This window comes from Zootermopsis nevadensis, unplaced genomic scaffold (assembly GCF_977971745.1).
Source record: "Zootermopsis nevadensis isolate Lab colony 2312 unplaced genomic scaffold, Znev_1.0 Znev_ptg000006l, whole genome shotgun sequence".
Taxonomy (NCBI): Eukaryota; Metazoa; Arthropoda; class Insecta; order Blattodea; family Termopsidae; genus Zootermopsis; species Zootermopsis nevadensis.
Window position 1 is genome coordinate 2559109 of NW_028259138.1, and position 18240 is coordinate 2577348.

Below are 18240 nucleotides of genomic sequence, written 5' to 3' on the forward strand. Positions count from 1 at the left end.
ATACAGAATTGAAGTGGAAAATTTTCGACGCGTGTAAGTACATTTAGGATGGTATTGATTTCCTGTTTTCACTGAAGAACTTTCCGGTTTACGGGGTCCACACCCATTCCCTTGTTCCGTGGCTGTTATATTAACTTTTTAACCATTTATCCAAATCGATTGTGACCGCTGTTGGATCGTAGATTATGCGATGCACGCAGTGTGTTACGGCAAAAAGAATATTCGTCAGGTATTTTCTTGAGCTAAGCAATGTGCTACTGTAGTCTGTGCTTTGATATGTACAATAATTGCATAGTTGTGGCAGTACGCCATGAAGACGTGGAGTGGAATTAACAGCGTCACGCTGGTTGAAGGAAATGATAGGTCCGCCCTGTTGATTAATCTCGTACAGAGAGACCCGATTACCCGACCTAAGTGGGTCCGAAGGACGGTCGGATAATACGGAATACAAATTAAAAAGACGAGGGTAAATATTAACTCAGTTTACGATTTTATTAAATTAAGAAGAAAAAGTGAGGCATTAGAAATCTCACAAATACAAATAATATTTAACACTATGTAAACTTGTAAACGAAAGAATTTATTTATTTATTTTATTAGTAATGGGTATTTGCTCAGTACGTCGGATAAAACGGACTGTCGGTTAACCGAAGATCGGATATCATTTTTGTTATTTTTCTTTTGATTAATACTTGTTACCAAAGTGCACGGTACTCTCACAACTGTACTTCCTTTTCATTAAGAAGATTGATTAGGTTAAACCGGGGACATTTTCGATTCCTGCTGTAACAGGTTTTGTGTGTGTGTGTGTTTGTGTGTGTGTGTGTGTGAGAGAGAGAGAGAGAGAGAGTGATGTTTACATAAATCGAACATTAGGCGGGCCACAACGGAAATTAAACAAGCAAACGCTATTAAAAATTCTGTAGAATAATAGCGATGTATATGCTCCGGTCTGAATGTTGAACGTTAACCAAAGAAAAAGTTAATATAATGAAGGCAGTAAAAATTCTCTTCCTTAGGACGCTCGAAGAATGGAGAATGTCAGATCATAAATGCAATGAATGTATTGAAGAAATGGAATAATAGATAACAGCTCGATACGAATATCAAACTAAGTGGCCAGAACACGAGTAACTAATGCCTGAAACCGAGACCCAGATTTGTTTAATCGGTATAAGTGGAAGGACAGAAGATGCAAGTAACATCTGACACGAAGATGGAGAAATGTTAATCCTTGTTCCAGGAACAGGCAAAGGGCTTGTTTCACAGTTCTGATTATTATGATTACGATCGCGTTTGATTACCAAATCAATAATATTACGTCATACGGTGCTTTAGGTCTATGGTAGCATACTGGACTTACACGCACGGGGTCATAGGATCGAATCCTGGCGAAGTTTATTTTTTCTTTTATGCAGCTTCTGTTGTTATTTTACATTATGCAAAGAATTATAATGCTGAATTATAGTAACTTTTTCATTTCCCGAAAATCTCTAACCATATATCATCTATGGCCTTATTGCGAGTGACTCTGTCGACAGTCTCACCTCAAAAGTTTGCTCATCCGCCATGTTGGTATTACCTGTTGTAGAAAATTGAAAAGTACGATTTAGAGCAGTCCGCAGTTGCATAAGTCTATTTCAAATTTTATCCAAATCCGTTAGCAGTTTTCGAGTTGAATAATGTGGACAGATGGACATTTATTTTATGCTCATCGTGCAAAGAATGCATAAATACTATCGCAGCTCTAATACATTGTTATATATCATGATACAATCTCGATTCGATCTTCGCAGCTCGGAATAATAACAGGAATAATACATAGTCCTCTGTAAGTGCACCTATCACAGTGCAGACATAAAACAAGCTGTGCGATTCAACATATGGCTGACGTTGACGGATGGACTTGCCACCTTATCTGAAGGAAGTTCATACCGCAAAAAAAAGTGGTTTGGGAATGGAAACTGCAACGAAGCTCTTGGATCGTGTGGGATTTCGTAAACCACGTTGATTCACAGACGCCCACATCCGGATTTGACAAGATTTAATGTAGGCAATGGTAGTGTTGAAGCAAAGAATTCTGGACCGCGGTGCACAAATCGTCAGGAGAAACAGAAATCGAATATTCACAAACCATGTAAGATAAAGAAGTGAATGTCACGCCATTCTAATAAAAGTACGCACTTGATTTATTCCACAGTAAATTCAGATATTGAAGCAGTTTGCTTTGGAAGATGATAATGTTTGTGGAATTGTATGTTCGTTCCGTCGTAGCGTCTTTGCCCCCTCCTACCCTTGACTTGTTTTCTTGAGGTGTGGACTGCCACAAAATATCATTCTCAGAGCAGAGGAACTGATCTGGCGTCAGACATTTCCAGATTGTCTCTTTCGCGTGTAAGAAATTGAATCTGTCTAGTCTACCGGATGTTAAGATTAAAATGTTATGCTCATACGTTGGTTCTAATGGCAACAAAGAAAAATCAGTTTGTGACCCTGATTATCCTTGCAACAATAGGCCATAGTCAGGGCAGGCTCAAAGGTGTTTGGCCTCCTCCCACCAATTAACTTCGGAAAATGAATATTGTGCATCAAGTGCACAGTGCCACATTACAGTTATATCTCGGAATTGAATCATGTGACAACAGATCACTTGTATGTATAAAATAATGCACGCTGCTCAATTCTTTGCATTAGAGAACTTTTTTAATAATAAATAAATTTACATAACGATTAATGCTTGTAAATGTAACCTCTGCAGATAAAATGTAGAAAGAAAAGTTGCAACAAAAGCGAAACAGCCTGTTGGCACAAAATCGGTCGTGCCGCTGACGATACCCGCGGAAGATGCTCATTCATGAGGCAGTTTTTGACGAAATGTGCCGACTGATCGCATTGTCGTCTTCAATACACTACACATCAACCATTTATTTTGTTGGCGGCATATTACAAAGCAGCGAACCTGAATACTTATTTATTCTTTCAATCTGATTTTCACTTTCTATTTTATACGCTTCTTATATTTCACTTTACGCTGTTTTTCGTTTCTTGTTATTCATTATGCCCCTCCCCTCCCGCAATTTGCCCACAAGGTGACCGCTTAGTTTGCCTACTGGTTAAGCCGGCATTGGCTGTTGTGCCACTCTCCCTTAAAGATGCAGGCTATGTGAGCTTTCATTATACGCGGTTAGGACAAATTGCAGTGTATGGACGCATTTAGAGGAGGTGGTGATGGTCTGCAAGTTTTATCTCCGAAACTGCCCGACTGATTCCGAGTTATCATAATTTTCCTCAGCAAAGAAACCACCGATCTTGACCAAACCTTAGTACAGTTCATAAAAGGTAACTGTAATTAGGATGTAATACATATTTAAAAATAATTTTATATGCGGTACATTCAACGAAATAGAAGGTGGTATTTTATTACTGTAAACCTGTGGTATCTTTCGTGTTGTTGGCTCTGGGAGTGTGGATTTGTATATGCGATAATCGATTATATTTGTGTAATCGTCGCCACTGAAATGCAGGATCGCAGAGAACGACTTGGACAGCACGTGTATTTTAAACTGTAGTGAATTTTTACACTCTTATCTAAAGTACTGTGAGCTCTGGTATATTGCATTAGTTATTTGTAGGACAGAAAAGTTCTGCAGGTTTACGATCATAATCCGTTTCAATTATGAGACCATAAACATGTTTTTCGAAGTTGTCATCTCGGCGTTTATGATTTACATTGTGTTTCCATCTTTGTTTTCAGTTTGATGAGTTGGTCTGAGCGTTATCATGTATCATAGAACTGGCGTGGGGTAAAGAGCTGTTTCATGCCTGGAAATACAATGGGATACCCTACACAGTGTTCAGTTTTGAAAGGCTACTAAGCGAGAACGAAAATAGTAACCACTGTTGCCAGAATCCTTTATATTAATTCATTGTAGTGTTTCGAAGTCCTGGAAATCTCTGACGTGGCGGATCTCGCTGCTTCCTCTTCCTGCGGCGACGAAATGTCGGAAAAATAATATAAGAATATGATTAACACTCACGAATTTTCAACGAAAAGAATGATGTAAACATTTTTGTGATACGTGCTGATCTTGAATGGTTTGCCCTACAAGTTAGACCATAAATAATGTCTCTGTCTTTGACAGGTCTCGATCTACGTGTTACCCGTGGGTAGGTTTCAGGCTCTCACGGCGGCGAGAATGAAGATGACGTGTCTTCTTGGATGTTGCGCCGTGTTGGTAAAACTTGTACCAGAATACATCATCCCAGAAGACACGTCATCCTACAACAGTGTCGGTGGCTGGCACTACTGAGCACCTTCCAGAGAAAAGTATTCTTATATGATGTGAGGTTTTCACAGCGGTGAATATGAAGATTTCTGTCTTCTGGGTTGTTGCGCTGTGTAGTCTGGTAGATGTTTACCAACGTTTAGGAGGTCATCAGGGCCTGTTGACGGAGGCAGTATGACCTCTGAAACGTTGGTTAACATCTACCAGACTACACAGCGCAACAACCCAGAAGACAGAAATCTTCAAAAGTATTCTTATTTCTACAGGCGAAGTCATGTAGCTGTAGATGCGAAGAAAACATGAATTGTTGCAGTGGTCTTGTTAGAAACACGCGTTCTGCACATATCCACCAACACGGTCCTAATAGGTCCACCAGATAATATGAATGAAGATACTGTTATGAAGAGAAAGCATAAAGAAGAATAGTGCATTTATTTTACACTTTCTGCCTAGAACACATTAAATTACTATTACTCGTGATGCAACACTGATAATAGCATGTTTATGCCGAAATGCTTGTGTAGAAAGATCATGTGTTAATGTAGGCTGCAGACGGAAACATAGAGCATACAAACAAAGCAGTGGCCCTAAAACCCTTCATACCATTCAGAAATATATACAGAAATTACAAGAACTAACTACGTGTACTTACTCTTTGTTCACTAGTATTTATATCGCCAATAAACCACGCCAAGCCAACAGCGAATAAATGTAGTTGGTTTTTGTTAAGTAAGTAATAACTAACGATCAGAGTAAGAAAGACAAAATTAAATTAAAAACAGTTCGGTCAGTGACTGTCTGTCTAAACGTCACAGTGTGGGCACATCAAAAAGTCACCGAAAAATCTTCTCTGCATTTTTTCAGCATTTTCCCAACTCGGCAACTCTGTCCTCCAGACACACGCACAAAACCAATTTTGTTTTTTGTGAGTTTGTGAGTTTATCTTGCTGTCTGCTAGCTGAAGGTTGGATGTTATTGATTCCCGCCTCCTCCTAAATCCTACTTTGCTTCTTTTGAGTGTTCTTTTTATCACGAGCTTCTATTTCCTGCTTCAGCACGGACTGTCATTTGGAAATGAAATTATTATTGTTAATATGTGCTGGAAGCACCTAGAACATAACCGTCTTTTGCAACGAATTTATGTGTTTAACGTATCCACAGCGGGTGTAAATCGTCATATTAAAAATTCAGTCTTCTGTAAAATAGCATTGTTCGTGGAAATGAAATTTCCATTTCAGCATCTGAAAGGAAGAGAAGGTCAGAGGTGAAGGTCATAACTTAAGACTGTATGATTGTGTGCTGCACGGTGAGGGCAGTCATGCGTCTCATGAGACGGTGATGGATGAATATGGAGCATTTCTGGAATTACTACCATCAAGGAGATACCGAAGAACTCGGAGATAAACCTGCTGCAGTACCACTTTATCCACCATTAATCTCACTTGAAGTCACACGGGATTGAACCGGTTCTCGGGGATGGCCCATATTATGCTCCAGTTAATTGCCCCATAATAATATTATCTTGGAAATATGCATACCGCTAAGATGCGTCTTCTGGGTTGTTGCGCCGTATGTAGTCCGATAGAAGTTTACCGATGTTTCAGAGGTGCTTGATGCCTTCTTCATCAGGGCCGTACTTTCGATATGGCAAATCCATAACGAAAACACGTAATAGTACTTACTTACTGTGTGCAGTGTGTGATTATCTTTATAGCAATTTGTATCTGCAGTAAAATAACATGAAGGCCAGTGTGGGTGTGTAGAATAACATTGAATTGTGCCGAAAATGGATTGGGGAAAGAAAGACCAGTTTACAAGCTCGCAACATTTCCTTGCATTTCCATTTAAATTTGGCTGCTTGATTTTGCTGTGTGGGTGTGATTTATGGGCCAAGAGTTTGTGGGACCACGAATACAAACTAAAGTTTGTTTAGGCAGAGGAATACTCTGATTCTCCACTAATCACACGACCCTATCTCCTTCGGCGCTGTGATGAAGCAACCATTAACAAACAAACGACGTCAGCAGAGCGCCAGATGTCTGTTTCACGCCGTGATCGCTTGATATTGCAGTGGAGCTAACTTGCTCTCTCTTCAACACCTCGCGTATCAACGGAATTCTTCGGCTTGTGAAGTTTCCAACCTGTGTTTCTTTCCAAGGAAATTGGCCTGTGCGGTTATGTAATGACACACACCTCTTTCCCCCATAACGTTAGAACCAACTGAATAATTTTCATTGAATTTTATGTTTATAATATAATTGGAGGCTATTCCATTTATGTGCTATTCAGTTTCAAGCCACCAATATTACAAATATGGCGGCCATTATTATAGGCCAAAGGAACGTTGTACCCCAAAAAACATATTTAAAATGTGTCTCTTAACTTATTTTAAGAACCAAAAAATAGCAACATGACGATCACGTGAATGCTATAGATCTTCTAAAATTTGCATCTTACCACACTGAACCTCTTCACCTAAGAATGTGTCTTGGTACAGCGGTGCATTGCAAATATTCCTACAGATTCTGTATTCAAACAATTTAAATGTCTTTATTACAATATCTCAAACCAAAGGAACGAAACTTTGAAGTTTGTCCGACAACTTGTAGGTGGAGCGGTACCGTACTTTGGACTTCAAGGACAGGAAAGGAATTTTGAGCTGTATAATCATAATTTAATTCCTGTGAACCTGTTTTCTTATGACTTAATACAACCTGCAGTTGAAATATACCGTATTTCAGTATAGGGCAGTGTGCGTACCTATTCAGATTTGAGGTTTTCATGGCCATGTGTCTGGGTTGTTGCGCCGTGTAGTCTGGTAGAAGTTTACCGACATTTCAGAGGTCCTTGCTACCTCCATCATCAGGGCGATGAGTACATCGCCCTTATGATGGCAGCATTATTGGGGTTCGATTTAGTAGGCAGGATATTTCTTTTCGCCATGTCCAGACCAGCTCTGAGGTTCACCCAGTTTCCTATCCGTTATTTATCGGGGCTCCTCTAGCGATTATGAACCGACCACTTATTTCATCTAGTGCCTATTCACAATCTTATACTGCTTAGTCTCAGGGAAGTTGCCTTTTTGTCTTGATATTATGTTATCAGAAAGTTGCAGTAGTGCACTGAAAGTTGTCTGTGTGAACTAACTTTCTGAGACAAAGTCGGCTTATAAGTTTGTCGTTTTTAAACGGCCTGTAGCTCGAGTCTGCCTTCCAGCAAAATTTAAGAGAGTAGTATGAATTTGAGGGATATAAACTTAATGTCGTTGCCTTCCTGATCCAACCCGATTTAAGATTCAGTATTGCATCAGTATTACAGGACTTGAATATTTCCCATTTTCGACCTTCCGAACTTAAAACTCGTAACTTATTCTCCGACTCAGAGCCTTTGAAAAATACATTATGTTACTATTATTCTCATAATCATCATCATGTAACAGAGTCCTCGTTGAGAATATAACAGTTTACTCAGATAGTCGAGATATTTCCTGCATTTTATGGAACACGAAGGTTCATTATCGCCTTTACAAGAACCCACCATCGATCCCTACCCGGAATCAGATTACACCAATCCATATCCCTTAAGTCCTGTTTTCCCATATTATTATCAGTTCTTAATTTTTGTGCAACTAATAAAATATTTTATTGCATTTTCTTTTGGAACGTCTTGTGAAAGTGGTGCTTTACATGGAAACATCAACAGCCTAGTGTCAAAATTTAGATTGCGTTTTATTTCAGAAACACTGTGACTTGTCCATTTATTTATGGGCCTACATTTTACTGACTTCTACCTGTTCACGTTGGTTGCCATAGGACAACATATAAATGTATTGCCAACATATTAACGCGAACGAATTAGAACAGCAGACACGAAGGGCGATAAAACAAATTACTGTCATGAGTTTATGCTCGTAATTTCTCAAAACAATTTAGCCTCAAGCGACCGTACTTTCTTTTGGCTCTCTTCTTAACAAATTTAAGTGCCAGGAACAATTTTGTCTTTACCCTAAATGTTAATGTTACTTTCCCATAACTTAAACCAAAATTCTGTATGCATTTCTGTCTTCGCCGTTTAAACTATATGTCTAGCTTACTGTAGTGTCCTTACTTTCACTACCCTGGCAGTAGTAGGTGACCTGTGTAAATCACGAAGTAAGTATTTCATAATCGCATAGGTTTCAGACACTTGCAGCTCCCTTTCATGAAAGTGGCAGACTATGCTTTTTACCCACACAAAGCAGCAAATGAAATTGTTGTTTCGTGTGCTCTATGCTTCTGGTGGCGTGAAAAGTATTTTAGTTGAAGGGAGAAAAAGCAAGAAATATTGGGGTATTACGGTAAGATATATTGAGCGTGTTGTGTAAGTACTGTGACGATGGTGTGAAGAGAAGCTTTACCGTTATCCTTCTTTTGGCACGCTCTTGGCATGTGAACACTTTCAGAAATTAATTCTTCCCACGTACGCATGCGCGCACATATGGGTTTATGATCGATATATAGCAGCCATGCTTGTGTTTATAATGAAGGTTACAGGAAAAGCAAGATTATTGCTTTTGTATGTTTCCATTTGAAGTCGTGTGGGCTGTTAATGGATATCCAATTATTACGTCTCATCGCCAGAATGCAAGGCAGTATCATCTTTTGTGGAGGGGCAAAAGTGGGGGATGATAGTAACAAATCAGAATTAGCGTTTCAAAATATCTTACTTTCTGTTTCATCGTTCATTTGCAAACTTCAGAAAGTTATGTATTCAGGCTCACGTTTTAGAAGTAAATAAGATTTTGTTACAAGTAGGATTTGAGATTTCACGGCGGTGAGTATGGAGGTGGCTGTCTTCAGGATTGTTGCGCCGTGCAATCTGGTGGAAGAGTATCGACGTTTCAGAGGTCCTTGTTGCCTCCATCATCAGGACCTGTGAAACGTCGGTAAACTTCTATCAGACTACACGGCGCAACAACCCAGAAGACTGCCATCTTCAAGGTTTTGTTTTGCTTTCTGTGCATGAATCGCAATGAAATGAGTTTCCGGTCGTCTGTCCGCGAGTTTCTTTTACGAAAATAAATATCATTTTACATAAAACTTAATATCGGCTCATTATTTTTAATAATATAGCAATTTTCTCGATATGACGAATCTCAAACGAAACAGAAGGTAAACAAACTACTTACTGTTAACGGTGTGGTGTTTTGCCACAGTATATTTTTATCTGCAGTATGTCGTCATCAAGATCAGTGAGGTATACAAAATCGGAAAGAACGCATTTGTGATATTTGTACTTAGGCTGAGCTCTAGTTGCAAGTCTGTTTTTACATGTAAGAAACGAGAGACAGAATGTAATTTGACTACAGATAGATGTAAAGTGGAATACAGGCTTTGGAACAATGAGTCACATGATGTTGCAGGGAAAATCGTTGAAGTACATGCCACCGGCTTGACAACAAGCAGTGAGTTGGTTGACATCGCTGTGTCATTCCATCAGCCAACTCTGGACGTTGTTTAGAGCAAGTCTGAAAACAGAATTTCTCAAGAAATGCACGGGTGTAGCGATTATTATAGTGGACTGCCTTCAAACACCTATGGTTGAATGTTTACAGAACAGCTTTTCTGAAGTATTTTCCGGCAAATGGCTAACATTGGAGGGAAGTTACACATTAATGGCGAATTGCGGGCAGAGGATAATACAGGGTGAATGTAAGTGGAATACTATTCCACGGTATCACATATGGAGTATTAGAGTAAGACCTCGATTTTAAAATTACGAAATTTGTATTTATCCAAAATTTCACTGCGGACTTTGCATGGAGGATGTTTAGTCGAAGTAAGGATATAACGCGTGCGATATATGTACTGGTTTTCGAGTAAAATTTGTGAATACTATTTTTACTACAAATTTTAAATTTAACAAAATTAAGCCGTAGGTGCTGTAAATAGGTCTGCTATTTAGTATTCCACATTATTTTTCACTTTCTTATGTGTCCAATTTTGACTTCTCTCTTAAATGCTGTGTCTGTTTGTTAAAGACATTGTGTTTAACTTTTCTTCATATCGGGGCGATTAAAAGTACTACTGCTCCCGAACCCCATAAGACGGTTGCATTATATCAGCCAGTTTTAACTTAAAGAAAATCTGTACTTCAGTAATAAGTTATTCAATATATATAACAATAATTTCGTATAAAATATTTTTAAATTACAATGTACATGTGTGATCGTTTACCAAGAAAACTATTAATTTGTTTTTAATAACGTATGTTCCGTTCTTTTAAAGAGGTATCTCTACTGTGTACGCGTCTGTACTGCCAGAAAAAATATTCTTTTACACTGAGGAATTGAAAACTTACCTAAACTCGCTTTTAAACTAAACAGCGTGGTATTCACATTGATCCCACATGGCTTTCTGTACACAATTTTGTGTTTTGTTCCTAATAACATAATCTAATACATAATGCAATTATGTTCGCATATCCTAGCGACTGGTTTAGAGTAGTCCATCTGTGTGAGTCAATTTGCATGTCTGAGTGTGTGACTCCTTTATTATTGATTTGTTCTTATGCGTATAAACCGGTTTGCAGTTTGATACGTCCCGTGCATTGTCTCCTGAACATTATGTGCTCATGAGGTGGTTCTGTTCTGAAGCTTTTTGCTAGTAGTCTAGTCGTTTAGATATGGGAAATTTTTTATACCCTTGTATGCGTTTTTTGGCCAGGTCTTCTTTAAAATATATTGTAATGAATTTGCTTAGGCTATTTAATATGATCGACTTTATCTTCATGTGTTTACGTTGACCAGAAAGGAGTTGCTGCCTCGGGATTAAAGAAAAACATTACTTTTTTCGCGTAGCACTCTAGCCTTTTAATTGGGATATGGAAATTGGCACAGTACTTCAGACAAGAACTGGTAAATTAAATTGGTGTCATAAAAACAAAAGGATGTGACGTCACACGTTTTCTACCATTTTTGCTGTCGCTGTGCCGCGTGGTAATAAGACTCCTAAGTACCAAATAAATTGCGTCATTTATAAATCTGTGTGCGGTCGTTTAGCGACGAAGCAACTGTGGCCATAGATAGATACATACATTAAATCAGGGCTCCTCAACGTTTCAAGACCTTAGCCCACATTCACCCTTTGTTGTCGAGTAGCGGACCGCCAGGTTTTAGTGACTGATATTTTCTGAAATTGCAAACAGATTAGCATCTTTCTGAATTGTCTTTAACATGTTTGTTGATTTTTCGTTTTCATTACTTACTCAACTGTTTTGTCCATTGTACTGAGTTATAAATACAAAAGTGTACTGAGGCCGCACATAATTCGGCGGGTTCGGGTTGATAACCCTTACATTAAACCGCGTATAAACAGCCAGGCGGAAAGATTAAAAGGATTTACGTAGTAATAATGCAACGCTGAATAAGGAGACGATGACTACTGTTGTTGCATTGTCCTTGCGTACAGACCTACCAGGAGATACTTAAAAAATGGCCCCCCTGGGTGGGAATGTCCCCGAATACGAAGCGGGAATGTTAACCACTGTACCAGTCATTCTTATCGTCCCCTGCGTTCATTTGCGATGACTCGGGGGCGCCATGTGGTCTGGCGCTGCAGCAGACCGACGGCGCCACGTTCTATCGACGCCTGTCGTGCCACCATCACGTGGGACCAGTCAGGAGTCACGCACGAGTTTACGTTGAAGGAACGAACTAAACCAGGGGTGGGCAATTCTTACTCGGACCTCATATTTGGAAGCGATGTCTGACCGCATATTATCTCGAGTAAAATTTCGAAAAAATGAGAACTCTCTTTTTTGCGATCAGTTATTTACACAAATTAAATATACTTTGATATGTCAGGGACATGCAAGAATAACGTTATTGATAATTAATTTGTGGACTCTTGGTGATGAATGAACCGTCGAGTTACATAAAAAGGTGAGATGTTTCTAGATTATCTGATTCACTCAATGAGGATTCTGATCTGTGGGACTCGTTACGGTTAATTCGGACAGGATATCCTAAACTCTGACTGGTGTTCATCATTAACCCGGGGGTCTCAACACGCGGCCTTCTGACGAGATTTTTGTCTGCCGCAAGCATTTCTCTAAGACGTAGTGTGTTATCCTGTAGGATGAAAAATAATTTCCTTATTTTAGAGAACTTCTTGGTAATAAACTATTAAATCTAATTGTTCCCATTCATAACTTTGCGGTCTGAATGTGAGTTTAGCTCTCGGTTTGGAAAAGGTTGAAATTTCCTGAGCTACAGGCCTGAATTTAGTATACATATCGTTAACTGTATTCAACCCTATGTCCTATTTGTCCTTTTAATGTAGCTTTTGATCAGTGCTTTGTTGACTATTTACCACCAAATGTTGTGTATTGTTATATACAATAATCTATTTTGATGTAATCTGATCTGAAATGTTGATTTGTGTGTGCACATACACAGAGAGAGAGACGACGATAACGAAAACAATGGAATCTATCAACAATGTATTATTGTAAATCCTTGGAAACGTAGTACACCTCTCTCTCCCCATGAATGCTTTTAAAAAATTGTTTTCTTAATAAATGCAAATTATTCTTCGCTCCTAATACGATAGGTATTTACAGAACTAGGTGTGATGCCAAGCTTACAGAGCGTATTTTAAAATACAAAAAAATAATTTAAAATGTAATTCTGAATACTCAGCCTGGTATTTAGTGTTTTATTTTATAAGCCAGAAAATTAAAGACTGGAAATGTAACTATTCAAAATCAGCAGATTATAATTGAACATTACTTTTCCGCATATTAAATCAATTTTATCACAGTTTTAAATATTCTTGCTAGAAATGCACGTGGATATTAACATTAATTATTCATTCTTAATGTGGGGTATTTACGTCGATAGAAGACGTCTGTGCAGTATTACAGATTAGTTTCAAGTGGACTAACATTAGTATGGCCCCTGATTATGTAGGCAGCCATCTTTAGACTCACCGCCGTGAAAACATCAAATCCTAGTTACTATGCTAGTATCTTTGCATCTACTCCTGAGTCTGTCAAGTGGTCTCTTCCCTTCCCTTAATTGTGAGGTCCCCTTTTTTGATATTAAATAACATTACGTATGTAGGTAATTGTAATGTTTCCGATCGAGATATGTAGATTTTAACATTTAAAGTGTTAGGTAAAACACAGCTTTAATTTACATTCTTGTGATTTATGTTGCTGTATGCTTGACACAGATTTCAGATTCGACGCAGTAGAGGCATATACGCTTTATTGATATGCTGAGGACGACATTACAGAGAGTGTGGCTCTCAACAGTGATTTGAAAGCACCGTGTTTGTGAAAGTGCTTCATAAAGAAATGATCAAAAACTTTCCGCTTTGATAAGTCGACCATTTTGCCCACGAGAGGATGGACACTGAACACATCATTCGGTTAAATATAGAGGGTCCTGCTGTTGGCTGTTGGCGCCATATTGTACAGGCGACTCAGGATATGTTCTTCCGTTATGACGTCATATCCGTGACTGCGGTTTGAAATTCATTACACTTTAAAAAAGTTTGCAGGAGGGAAATTGGACGAACTTGTGTCCCTTCCCAGAGCCGAAATGTTAAAGTGGTTTCCCTTGTTATTCTTAAAGCAGCAGAACAAGTAAGCTAGTGTAGCGGTGACGTTTTGGATTTGTATTCGGGATGTTCAGGGTTCGAATATTATCAACGTTATTAGCTACTCTGACTGAGATTTATCGTGACTTTCGTAATTTGTTTTCACGTGATTGATGATTGTAGTAGGCACTGAACTGACAGGAAATCGGTGCACTGAGAAAGACAAACACTGAAAGATTCTTACTCATCACAGCTAGTTTTGTTTCTCGTTTAAAAATAAATAATGTAATACGCTTTTACACGACTGTGACATTTTCCTCTTGTCCTGTAGACTTATACAAATTTTAAGTTTATGAATTTCCAAATGCAACATCCTTCCATCTCCTTGGATTAATTTTGTTGGAATGGACCGCTTCTTGTATTCATAGTATTAGTTTTTCGGTTACCATCTAAAGTCAATATCAGTTCACTTGTTTCTACATTTCCTAGAAATAAAAATAGAACAAAATTATTTTTAACATGTTGTGCTTAGGTTCGTATACAACTTTGTAACAACTTTTTTAATAATATATTTTTCCATATAGCGATTTCTTAAACTCACAGTCTTTCTCTTAATTATGACAGGCCTGTCTGTAGTGATGTTGAGTGTCGTCGTGCTTACATAATGATCAGCTTTAGTATGTTGAATTCCATAAGAAAATATCAAGCAGGTTGCATGCTTCTACGCTGACGCGCCTGGTGTTTTTGCAAGAAGTTCTTGTAATTGGCCCTTTTGCAATAAAGGTTGCCCGTCGCTGTTTTGGGGGAGAGAGCGTATTCAAAATGGGGCCAGAGAAGAGTTTAATTATTATTAATGGTCAGGATCGCTTATTCATGTAATGCAGTCATCTTTTTCTTTGTTTCAGGTGCTGGTGAATCCGGGAAAAGTACGATAGTCAAACAAATGAAGTAAGTATTTCCGCAAATTACGAATTGAGAGCTGAATGAGTCTGTTTAGGTTAGACGACTGACAGTCATCCTCCTCGTTCGTCTCTGTCACTTCTTCATCGTTTCCTCTTTCTTCCACGTTTAGTTGATATTCTTCGATGTTATTTCCACGTCTTTTCTGTTTCCTATGCGTCTTTCCTCTCCATCTTCTTCGTTCGCTTGTACTTTTTCGTTTCGCAGCGTGGATCAGCTGTTACTAACCCTCTAATACAGAACAGCTCTAATTAACACAGATGCCTACTCTTATTTGCATATCATAAATATTACAACTTAATTACATTATTGGAACGCTACAAACAATTTGAATCTACTGATAGAATCCTGACGTATATTCTTTCCATTATTAAATACCGAGGTCATTACGATCGGAAGTGGTTGGAATTCGTGAGAAAGAAATGTTCTTACCTTTGAAGGGGTTAATCTATTTCAAAGGTTCACATCTTTTGTTGTTGCTTACACGATATTGGAAGGAACCGATGATGCTTCGTATCCTCTACTGACTGTACTTATTAAGGGATTTAGGGATCTGTGGCCTAGACGATAAAATAAATGCTTAGAATTTTGTGGTTCGTAAATTTCATGAATTTAAACCTAGGTGTTAATATTAATATGCAGTTAGAATGCATGTTGGAGTAACGGTACGAAGACAACTGCATTGAAGTGGTTCAGTGCTAGTTGCATTGGAAAGAATTTGTAGTCACGGTGTCGAACGCAATTACTACCATTTCGATTAATTATTTGGCCAGTTGGATAGGGAAAGCTGAAGAAAATTCCTATTCTTGGAGTTGTTAATTTTTTTACCAATGTAATAGTTTTACAGGTTCTTAACAAGGTACCTTTTTTTAAAGATATATTTTTCAACTGCACAGGTTATATACAACATCAAATGCGAGATTATTTCCTTAAATTACATTAACAAGTGGGTCTTCGTATTGATGGAGCGATGCTTCCTTTGCGGTACGGACTGAATGCTTAAATAATGTTTAGACGAGCTTTAGCCTCAAAGGGTTAATGAAGAGACCTTGTGCTATTTAAAGGAAAGTCAACTCAGTCCGGACGAGAATCTAAGTCGAGAGGACACGAATAATAAGCGCAAACTGAGGAGGTACAGCTCCAAACATTCTTAACCTTGGCATTGGCTATTTGTGAGTGGTCAGTTTCAGCCCCCGGGGAGGTCGCCCTGTACCCTTTGGATAGGGGGCTGGGTTGATCCCAAAGCCAGTCTGCCTTTATCGGGAATCAAACCCTAGTCTTCAGATACGCAGTTTGGTTGGCGGTAGTACATGTAGATATACATGGCTACACGGTTTTGACCTACATTGTTGTATAGTTTTGCTATGGTTTATAAGAAATCTTAAAGCGCAAACGAACATTTGCCAGAATTTGATACTGTGATCTTCTGACGTGTAGTTGTGAGAACTACAGGGAAGCAGGGAAACAGTTCTGATTTTATTACACAGGACGCGTTGAGTAGTCGCGACGTCAGATAAGCATTTTCAGATTAGGTTAATGCGTTGCGTACTTAGTGTCTCTAATCTACCTGGGAATCGATTACAGTCGTATGCGACTTCATGTAGCTGTATTGATTTTCCGCCGTCATACTACAGTAGCTTTTTTTAATCATTTTGTCACTGATTGCCTGTCCCTACGAATGGTTAGCGCTCAGTACTTGTATTTGAGAGGTACTTTTTTTGAATGTTAATGAGCAAATGTGACAGAGATGTTAGTTTTCTTGTTTCTGTGAGCGAATGCTGGGATATTACCTTGGGATAATAACTCCTTCCAAATCCTTACCTACTTGCCGTTTGTGATTATCAAAAAGGACATGTTAGTGTAGTGGCAACGGACTAGACTTGTATTTGAGAGGTATCTGATTTCAGTATCAAAGTTTGCTTATTCTCCAGAAGAACTCTGCTCTGTCGCCTTGACAGATCACTACCAATTTCTTCCAAATTCTTACATACTCACTGTTTGTGATTACGTTGTCCCTCCATCTTATTGCGTTCTGCAGTTGAAGTGGCATGTTTAAATATCATATGACTGGGTCTCATGTCGCTTTACTTATTCTCAAAATAAGCACTAATACATGGCTGTGTGTTATGACAAGAGTTCCCATCTTAACAATAATCGATTGTCGACAAGTGAGCTGTTTAATTAGTTCAATTTTATCTGTATAAAGATCCACACACACTCGTATATGTCGTAATTTAACATGGAGAGAGCGTCAAACAGATTTTGGCATAAATCTTTCTACCATGCTGTTAATGCAAAAATAGTCACAGAAGTGTAGCAGTTTACTCTGTTTTGCTTACTCGTATTTTTCACACGCGTTCGTATTGGCCTTCATTTCTGTTACTGCAGATGCAAATATTCTGTTGCAAGTCAAATACACTCTGCAGACATCACACTGAGAAGTCAGAAATTATTTTCAACCTGTGTTTCTGCAAGTATTCACCACACCAGCAAAAGATTTTAACGGAATCTGTGTTTAGTGTTATTTAGAGCTTACAGTTTCATACGATGAACGTTATTAAGAAAATGTAAATCGATTTGAGCTACAGATATAAAGTAGGGGTTGTAGTTGGCCAGCACGCACCAAAATTAAATTCGCTCCTATGTAGACTCCTCAGTACCTAATTTAATCGAAATCCGTTGAGTAATTTCGATCGTGGAACTGCATTGCTTCAAAATTGCTCTACAGCCACGACCTTCCGGTTAGACATGTGCGTTTATTTTATCCACTTTGTGGAAGGAGTAGTAGTAGAGAAGTTTGAATGCTTGATAAATGATCTTCAGATGTTAAACGCTGCAGTCGATACTTCCGCACCAATTACAGTGGATTCCGGTTAATTGGACCATCGGTTAATCGCGGCAGCCGTTTATTTGGGATAAATCTTAAAGAACAAATCTTTTTAACTCTTTACGTGGAACTTGGCATAATTGGGGCAGCCGTTTATTTGGGATAAATTTTAAAGAACAAATCTTTTTAACGCTTTACGTGGAAATTGGCATAATTGGGGCAGCCGTTTATTTGGGATAAGTCTTAAAGAACAAATCTTTTTAATTCTTTACGTGGAACGTGGCATAATTGGGGCAGCCGTTTATTTGGGATAGATCTTAAAGAAGAAATCTCTTTAACGCTTTACGTGGAACTTGGCATAATTGGGGCAGCCGTTTATTTGGGATAAATCTTAAAGAACAAATCTTTTTAACGCTTTACGTGGAACTTGGCATAATTGGGGCAGCCGTTTATTTGGGATAAATCTTGCAGAACAAATCTTTTTAACTCTTTACGTGGAACGTGGCATAATTGGGGCATCCGTTTATTTGGGATAAATCTTTAAGAACAAATCTTTTTAGCGCTTTACGTGGAACTTGGCATA

The 18240-nt window shown here is 38.5% G+C and overlaps 1 protein-coding gene across 3 annotated transcripts in view; it reads left to right on the plus strand.

Moving 5' to 3' along the window:
• Positions 1 to 18240, plus strand: part of Galphao (G protein alpha o subunit) — a 105878-nt gene that overhangs the window by 12500 nt on the left and 75138 nt on the right. For all 3 annotated transcript variants that reach the window (XM_022069326.2, XM_087343553.1, XM_022069327.2), the window contains one exon: positions 14776 to 14818. In XM_022069326.2, coding sequence (XP_021925018.1) covers positions 14776 to 14818 — 43 coding nt within the window. The remainder of the gene's footprint in view (positions 1 to 14775; positions 14819 to 18240) is intronic.